The sequence below is a fragment of the Amphiura filiformis genome, chromosome 18 (genome assembly GCF_039555335.1).
Source record: "Amphiura filiformis chromosome 18, Afil_fr2py, whole genome shotgun sequence".
Taxonomy (NCBI): domain Eukaryota; kingdom Metazoa; phylum Echinodermata; class Ophiuroidea; order Amphilepidida; family Amphiuridae; genus Amphiura; species Amphiura filiformis.
The window spans coordinates 2,175,914-2,185,953 of record NC_092645.1 but is presented as its reverse complement, the minus strand read 5'-3'; the positions used below and the strand labels follow the sequence as shown (position 1 = coordinate 2,185,953).

The following is a 10,040-nucleotide window of genomic DNA, read 5'->3' as shown; positions in this document are numbered from 1 at the left end:
ATTATGTAGCCAGAGGTTTCCAGTGATATAAAAATCTCAACTTTTTTTTGAGAAAAGTGGGGGATGACGCTGTGGATCACGAAATGCCCTTTAACACTTGAAACTTGTAAATTATTAAGCAAAAAGTACTCTACTTGCTTCAGATAAAGAGTTTGAAACTTGAAATACGTTTCAATGAAATAATGTACCCAGAAAACTTTATTTTCTGAAGCAAAATGTTTGCCCGTTTGTTACCATTTTTGATAAAAAATAATTCTTGAATTATCAATCATCTCTCAACAATTTCATGCCCTGCTGTCAAAATGGAATAGTCTTTAAACACGTCCAAAACATAATAGGCAGCACCGAGCACACTTCACTCACTTGAACTGGCTCTTGTGTTATTTGCTTGACATGAATCACAGACAGCAGACAGCTCTTGATCGCTCATACTGACTGTCAGTTACTGCTGCCTCCCTCGCTGCTGAGAGTGAGACAACAATTTATGTCGTATAACTTGGACCTGCTATATCTTCACTGACAGAGCACTTCTGACGTTTCCTCAATAGCAGCACCGCATGATACTTGTTGTTTGTCATATTTTCATGCAGTTGGAATCCTAAATACCATCCAAGCCGACTTGGTAGTAATTTCCTAAGCAACGGATGTGATATTATCTTGAATTTTATTTTCCAAGAAATTTGTCGTCTAGATTTCATCAATAAAATCACACTAATGTTTTAGTTTGTTGGCGAAGAACAAATCAAGAAGTGTTCTTGATTTATTTTATTGTCTTCTTATTTGAAGTGAATACCAAAGGAATCATCATGTTTCTTATCAGCTGTATTTGTCTGCTTTTTCTGGATGCCTTTATCGTCATCCAGGGATTTTCTGTTGACCTGTCTGGACGCATCACCAAACCTACATGCGTGGACATACCATCAGATTTATCATTATGTCAGAACATTGGTTACAGCCAAATGCGAATGCCAAATCTTCTAGATCATGACACCTTATCAGAAGTCAAACACCAAGCCAATAGTTGGGTCCCTTTGTTGCTGCAAAGATGTCACGAAGACACACAGTTGTTCCTCTGTTCATTATTCGCACCAGTATGCCTTGATAGGCCCATTTTCCCTTGTAGATCTCTCTGCGAAGCTGTCAAGTCCGGATGTCTGGGCATCATGATGCAGAACTGCTTCTCCTGGCCTGAGATGCTTCAGTGTGATAAATTTCCACGAGATAATGATCTTTGTATCCAGAGTATCGAAAGGAACACTACCGAATCGGATGAATTTAATTTACAACCAGGTAGGAAACAATCTATTTTCATTTCTAAGAATATCTTGGCTCAATTATCACTGGTACTAAAACTACACTATAATTTCGTACTATTATTTTTTAGTGGAATATTTATTTTTGATCCCATGCGTAACTATTCTTTTTGATGAGATATAGTGTTCACTTTGATTAGGTATATTATCACTTTGAACCGACAATCTTATCAAAATGAATTGTTTCCGTCTTATTTTAACCTTGAAGTAACTATTCAAATTGACAATATTTCCAACTCATTATTTGACAAGATTACCCATTTCATTTTGACAAGATTCTGTTACGTCACCCTCAAGACTAATCGTTGAAATTTGTTGGTTTTTTTTGTGGTAATTTTTGACAAGACGAAAGTCAAATTTGATAAGCTGTGTCATTTTTGACAAGAATCTAATCATTTTTTTAATGACAAGGCAATCTTATCAAATTTGATGAGTTTCTTGTCATTTTGATGAGAATATCCCAGTCATTTCGAAGAGAAATCTGTTATATCCCATCTTGTCTTGATGAGTAGATCGTTTTAAGAGTGTACTCAATTATATAGTACTAGCCTATATCATGGTTCAACTTCGTGTCGCGAATATCATATCTATAATAAATTCAACTTAGAAATTATCCAAAACGGTATACCTCATTTCAAGAACGCGAAGATGCAAAATTATTGAAAAAGGATATTAAAAATTATCCATGAGGAACGTATCAACATCCTAATTAGTTAGCACACCTGGTATGGGTCTTATCGCGTACACATAATTAATTATGAATTGAGACCCGAACCAGTTTGCTACGCACATCGGGATGAAAGTATGTCCATTGCAGGGCGGTTCAGATATCTTTCATGTAAGTGATCAGATCCAGGAACAATATGTTGTTGTTTTTAAGTCTAGACTACATGCTATATCTAATGTTAACGCATAGGGAGAATGACGTCTATTTTAGATCGGCTTTGCTTTTATTTCAATCTGTGATCCTCGGGTTTATGATACTTTGATGCCTCGTGTTGTCATTAACATTATCAAATGTAAATATTATCATCATATACTCGCGGCATCATTATCATTTTCTTTTAGATAAGTAATTTCCGATTGACCACGGCCTCCAGAATATGCTTACACCGGACGACTCGAGTGCTTGATGAATTTACTCGGCGTGTTTTTGCAGCCAAATGTGTATACAAAAATCATTTTAATTTGATTCATAGTTTATTTAGTGACGCCTTCTTGTCGATGGCTTCTTCGGCAACTCTTTCAAATGTCCGTGTTATTTTTGTTTAAAGCTATAAATTACATCCGTAATAAGTAGCCATTGAATTTGGATCCATGGTTTTCAAAGTCATCTGAGTCTCACTTAAAAGTAGGACAAATGCGCGACATTAGTTCAAGTTCAACTGGCGAAAACAAACAAAATAAAAGAGGGAAACAATTTTCGAGACTTTGTTTTATCATGGGTATTAAAAAAATGACGAATAAAAAATTATTCAATATACATGAAAATAAATTCCTGACCAATTATGGGCTAAACAAACACAAACAAAATAGATAAGCAAATGAAAATAATTTTCCAGGCTGTGTTTTTATTTGTGGTAAAATAAATTTCAAAAAGGATGTAGAGTCAACCTCATTTATGTTAGATATGCGGATCTAAAAGTTCAAATATTTAGCTGGACCTTAAGGGGTCGGTCACAAACCTTTGCATAGTATTTTTGTGGGACCTGAGAGCACAGCAGACACATCAAATTGCATTCTGAATACGAGGAATGTCCTTCTGCTATCACATAATTTTGATTTTTTTTGAAATTCTTGATATAATACAAATGTTGAATTTGATTTTAAATTGTCCTCGGAGCAAACTTTATAAATCGAATGACATGTACTTAAAGTTCCATTCAGTGATTTGCTCATCGGGAAATTTTAGGTCTTTTGGGGAAACAAATGTATATCTTCAATACTAAAGATCAAAATTTTCATAGGATGGACGGCTTTTCATCCCAGCTACCTACACTTTAATTACATATCATTTATAGATTGTTAAAGTTTACTTCGAGGACTGTTTAATGTCAAAAATATAATTCTTTAATAATTTGCCATAAAATGTGTAATGTCGCGAATTTCAAAATATCTTAATTATTTGATATCAGAACGATATTCCTCGTATTCAGAATGCAATTTGGTGTGTCTTATGTGCTCTCAGGGCCCACAAATATACTGTGCAAACGTCGTTATCCGAGCCCTTAACATTGCGGAAAGTTATTTTCTAAATATACCCAGGAATTGTTGAATTTTAAAATATTTTTTGTCACTTGGCCTACGAGTCTGCATTCTCTTGATCAAAACATGAAGCCGACTTCATGGTCAAAATTATCAAGTGTCACATAATGTTGTGACGGACATGACATTGACACGACAGCTGACACATTGACAGACAATGGACAACAGGGGCCATTGAGCGATGATAGCTGGTCATTGAGGACCATGACAGGGGGATTATCACATCGACATATTGACATTGATTGAGTTATAATGAGGGAGGGAGGAGCAGCCTAATGAGGGAGGGAGGGGCAGTTGAGATAAGCTTAAGATTATCACACCTATTGAAGTTGTCAATATAGTGGAATTGATCTGTTGTATCATTAGGCCAAGTAAAAAATAAAACATGTTTCACGTCCGGGTTTTCGAAAAAAAGGAGGAGGAGGGGGCTTTTTATTTTCTATTTTTTATCGCAAAATTGGTGTAAATACCCATACATGCAAAAAATAAAAATATATTTGAGGAAACCTCAAAAAAGGAAGCGGGAGGGGACGTGAAACATGTTTATTTTTTTATTTTGCCTTATATGGAGCAAAATGTATGTAATCAATTTATGGATGGTTTGCACGTGAAAAGGAAAGATATCCACCATCGATGCATCAACCATGTTCAAACCCCGTCAGTTCGAAACACCGTCAGTCCGAATTTTTAGGGTTAACCCTAACGCTAACCTTGTAACCTTAACCCTAACATTAACCTAACCTTAACCCTAAAAATTCGGACTGATGACGGTGTTTCGGACTGACGGGGAGACCCCTATCTGACTGCCTGATTTCAACGTGTTAATATGCAAATCATCATTACAGAGTAAAAGAAGCTATAGATTTTTGGTAAATTAAACAATGTTCTCAAAATCCTGAATCGGACCGCGGGTCCATTGGTCCTATATTATTTTTCTCACAATTAAACTAGATGATTAAAAAAAAATAAGAAAATAAAACCCAAGCTTTTACACAGAATCTTTAACTGATCGGGTTTCCATCAAGTTTCTCGCATCAGGGTTCTTCATTAGCATTAATTAGCCTAATTATTGCTAATTAGATAGGCAAATCCAATCTCTTTCGGCATGTTCGGCAGAAACTATAGGAGTACCAGAAAATAAGGACAAGGTGTTACAGTAATCACTTTTGACACCCGTTTCAAAATTATTACTTCAGCAGATTGATAAAATCAATTTATCTTCCGGCTCCCTTGTACCAAATGTGTACATGTTGTACACAAATTAGGTTTACTGATGATGTTATACGAGGCATATGCCTAGTATTGGTAAGGTGGTTCTTGGCAGAAGTACTAGTAGTGTTCACTCTTCGAATGCAGTTTACTTTTCATGTTATTTTTTTTATCCAAATACAAATATGATCTATTTATATCATGATTATCTATATAATAATACGCTATTCTCTGTCTCTCTGTCTGTCTGTTTGTCTGTCTGTCTGTCTGTGACTGCTAATGTGAGGCCGTCGTAGGTCGTACGGGGCCCAAACTCGGTGGGTGGGTGTAGTTCTGTCCTGGCAAGAAGAAGTTTATGTTTGTTAAGTCATCTGACCCCGGGGCCCCCTACGGGCATGAAACTTGGTGGGTACAGACAACATTTAGTGCCAAAATTTTGAAAGGTCATTTTGGGGTCATCCAAGGTCACCCACAGGTCATTTGAGGTCAAATTAGTAAAAACTGTTGTATGGGCATGAAACTTGATGGGTACAGACAACATTGAGAGCCAATTTTTGGAAGGTCATTTTGGGGTCATCTGAGGTCAAATTAGTAAAAACTGTCGTATGGGCATGAAACTTGGTGGGTACAGTCACCATCAGCCAGGTAATCGCGCCCAGCCGAGAACCGCCAAAAATGGGTAACCGCCTAGTATTGTAATATTATTATAATGTACTAAAGTTGTTTATTGAAAAGAATTTGAGAATAAGTAACAGAGTGGCTTGAGATTTTTGGTTGGAGTTTAATACAAGGTGTATGATGGCATGCAGTTGCCCACCTCTTGTCCTCAGTGATGGGGAGGCACCTCGGTTAGGCCGTATAAAATTAATGTTTTGGTTCTCGTCCCTCCCTCCTCAATTTCTGGGATTTGTCAGATTTTTTTAAAAAGATTTGTTAATTATAACGTTAAAAGGTGAGCTGTTGTAAACTGCTTATCCACAAAAATAGCCTGTTTAAGTAAAATTTCAAAGTTTAGGGGCCTGAGCTTTGATCCTAGCAGGATCTTTATCAAAACAGCAAAGTGACAAGACAACACACAAAATATGCATGTTTGTGTGTTGTCTTGTCACTTTGCCTTTGATAAAGATCCTGCTAGGATCGAAAGCTCAGGCCCCTAAACTTTGAATTTTTTAAATTATTTTAGACTTTGGAATGATTTATGAATTTTTCATACATATAAATAAGTTTATTAGAGAACAAGGATCACTTCCAAGTTTTTGTGGTACTCTAGGGGGTGTATCCCTCCGATCTCACATTTGAAAAAAAAAGTGCCTCATCGTTTCCTCGAGCACTGTTGGAAAAGACTGAAAACTACTGACAGTGCTGATTTTACATTGAAAAAAACAACAACAAAAAACACCTCCCTCCCTCATCAATTCATGAAAATCCTCTGGACGAGAACCAAAATATTAATTTTATAAATAATATCATGGCTCATCAGGGTAGGTGCTATCGCAAGCCATTGGGGTCATTACGTATATTGCGACAACACGTTGCATTCAAGAAAGCAACGCCCTCCAGTAAACTCTCTAAATGAGAATGACTCAATATTGAGTAGAAAGCGTATAGGCCTACAGCTCAACAAATTGGTTAATTATTACTTAATAGCGTTGATTAAATATTGTACTGAAGTTCATTAAAACTTCTACTACTACTACTGCTACATTTTTTACTCATTATTGTGTAACATTTTTACTCATTATTGAGTAATTTTAGGGAGTGTCAACGAGATGTCAATGATTGTCATTTTGACACCCATTTGAATACATTAATGAGATTACCATATCAGTCATCCCTGTGCGTGAGCTGTCAAAGTCCTCATAGTAATGTTACTTCCTTCCCCGCTATGTTACCATGTACCCACATTCATCACGACCATAAATCTATTATCTCTGATTATGAATGTCTTTTTTAAAGTCCGACTGTCTATGCCAATAGCTGACGATATTCAAGAATAGAGTAAAGATATGATTAATGTATAGACTCTTATACAAAGACAGTTATTTTTTGGAACATGTGAAACGTGAATTCGAAATTACATGGTGGGCATGGTGCCCGGCCTAATACGCTTACTTTAAGGGGGTACTACACCCCTCGATAAATTTGTGTCTATTTTTGCATTTTTCTAAAAAACTAATTACACAGTGGTAGCAAAAGTTATGTATATTATAGGGGCAAGGAATCCAATTACTACACTGGAATTTCAGTGACCCAAGACAAGCGGTTTGTTATTTATGATCAGAAATAAGGTACCGCTAGGATGTACCTCGTTTCCTATCATATATACTGAACCGCGTGTCTTGAGTTAGACTATGCCATAGTCGAATTTTATTAAAAATATGTTATTATTAGTCATGATGAACCCATTTCGTTGAACTCAAAATTATACTGATGTTTATTAAAATTAAAGTATTCAATAGTAAAATGGCCATAAAGAGTTAAAAATATCAGATGATTAGTGACAATAAAAGTAATTGAATGCAACATTATCTTGCATAATTATAATGGCTCACTTTAATACTGAACAATTCTGATTTTGGAATCTACCAGTTTATTGATAGCGAACCTCGAAAATTCGACTATGGACTTTGAATTGTAAGCAGAACTTTACCCCCTGGACTTTGCTCTCTAAAAACACACTGTCAAGCATACTTGTTTATCAGTCCATTAACCACAAGTACGCGCTAGATGTTTGATGAGAGATTAACTTTCGCGTCAACACAAAAGCGCCGCAAATACCACAGACAGTTGTGTACGGTGTAGTTAATGGTAATGGCGCGGGCCCAGAAGATTTAAACCATAGCGAGATATGGGCGACCAATCACAAGGCAGATCCATATAAAGATGCATTGCATCATGGCCAATTTTAGTTAGGCCAGAAATTGGCCTAACTCTCCATAGAGTCCCGTGTTAAAAATCTTAACCGCAAGGCAAAGTCAGTAGTCTACTTGGGAAGCTAACAAAGAGAGGGAGTAGGGTGACTGAAAAGATCAGATCTGAAAATCTATCAATTGTGCACACATTAATTAAATCAGAGTATGCACAATGGGCGAGTGGACTACGGGGTAGTCTAGTCTTGAGTCACTGAAATTTCAGTGTAGTAATTTGATTCCTTGCCCCAATAATATACATAACTTTTGTTACCACTGTGTTATTAGTTTTTTAGAAAAATGCAACAATAGACACAAATTTACCATATGGGTGTAGTACCCCCTTAACATGTTCGAATTTCACAGCACTGGCTGAAACCTACAAAATTAATAAGAAAATAAAGAAAGAGACTGATATTCTCCTTTTTTAAAATAAATAATAAATAAAAATATTCTAAGCATATATATAAGTAAACAAAAGGTTCTATAACCCAGTGCTTGCTCTGTTTTAAAGACATTTCTTGTTTTAAGTGATCATGGAGGTAGAACTTTTTGAATGATCCTTGTATAATTTGTTGTTAAATATCTAATCTGTGTTTGACTCCCTACTCAACCTTAATATGTGATGTGATCAAGCAAAATCAGTCGGAACTCCGAAATATTGATTTTGAGATACAAAGGAAATATTTCCTTTTGTTTCATGTTGTTTTGGAAACTCTTTAATTGCTCATCTTTGGAACTGGGTGTTCAATCTCTATGGTGTTTTCTGCAAAATCCAGATTTAATTATTATAAATGCTCTCTACAAGGCCTATCCTATTAGAAACTATAGACGAATCCAACGAGCCAAGTCATGGTCAGGATTTGGTCGGCCATCTTTGGTTTCCCGCTAGCACCAACCTGGGGTATTGAGCGCCCGATTGTGCAAATAAAAGCCGCCTAACACTTGGACTGGAGAAGATGCAAAGACGAGGAGGGTTAATAGAATAATATACAATAGAGGTAATCCTGTCGCATCTATTCATACATAGTTCTTTTGTTCATCCATTTGTACATCTTTGAATACATGCGACGGGATTACCTGCGGAATTATCTCTCATTGTATTATTCTATTAACCCTCCTCGACCATAGGTGTAAGGCGGCTTTTATTTGCACAACTGTTGGAACTGTATTGTGTTGTAAACTAATAAATCAATCTTTTGTCTACCTGTGTTTTCGCGGAAGGTGTAAAACGGGTGATGGAATGCAGTTTAAAATTTCCGCCGAATCATTTCACATTTTGGATGCAACTATTTGTTCATCTATTTGTTCATCATTTCACATTTTGGATGCATTGTAGCCGGCGGGGACCCAACTAAAGGCTGCTAGTCAGGTGTAGGGATGCGTGTATTTGGATTCGTCTATAAGAAATTCAATATTTCCCGAGTTCCAACTGATTTTATTTGATCGCATCACATTATACAAAAAGTAAATTTCACATAGGATTTTATAGAATATGTCAAGTTTAGTATAGAATTTTTGCTGTTAGAAAGATGATTTTATTGACCATGATTTTGTTAACCAAATATTCCAAATATTAATAACCAAATTTCAGAGAAGAATCTATCTCTCTAGAAACTGAAAGTAACTCTATGGAAACAGTACAAGCGACAGCATCCAAGCTGGATTTATGATCATGATGTTATTAAAAAGATAAATATTTCAAACTTGGGAATGTAGAACTTTAAACATTGAAATGACGATACAGATGAACTGTTTACATTACCAATGTAGGATGAGGCATGTAATAATGGAAGAGTTTCGTTGTTTATTAACTGGAAAAGTATGTGTGTTGTACAGTGTACAATGTACACCCTCTGAGGTTCATTTTCATATTTCAATTCGTCGCTGTTTTGACACTGTCGTATGACGAAAAATGCAGTTTTGAGAAAATCGCATTTAAAGTTTTTCCAATTTTTGAAGACCCACTGGAGAGCACCAAAGTAAAATATTAATATGTTTATTATTATCAAAGAATATAATCAATAATATATCTGTCTTTGTTCTCAACATAATACAAACTGTTTATTCATTCACTAATTAGTAGTAATTAATCTGCAAACTCATACGACAGTATATAGGGTACCTGCAGGTAATATGGGACCATTAAGGACGTTTAGCGTATGTGCATAAAAACTATAGAAGATATGCCCAAAAGAGATTGTTATGATGAACAACCTGTCCTTTAAGATTAATAAAACAGGCAATGTTATCTTGTTTTTATGTTTGTTTGGACGCTATGACGTCAAAATGACGTCATCGTCAAGTGTCCCATATTACCTGCATGTGCAGGTAATATGGGACA

General features: G+C 35.8%; 1 protein-coding gene across 2 annotated transcripts in view; it reads left to right on the top strand.

Moving 5' to 3' along the window:
- Positions 1 to 361: 361 nt before the first annotated feature.
- LOC140139739 (secreted frizzled-related protein 5-like) overlaps positions 362 to 10,040 on the top strand; it is a 120,355-nt gene continuing 110,676 nt past the window's right edge. Inside the window, exon 1 of one of the 2 annotated variants that reach the window (XM_072161445.1) lies at positions 362 to 1,290. In XM_072161445.1, coding sequence (XP_072017546.1) covers positions 807 to 1,290 — 484 coding nt within the window. In that variant the 5' untranslated portion in view covers positions 362 to 806. The remainder of the gene's footprint in view (positions 1,291 to 10,040) is intronic. The other variant, XM_072161444.1, reaches the window with a different exon arrangement.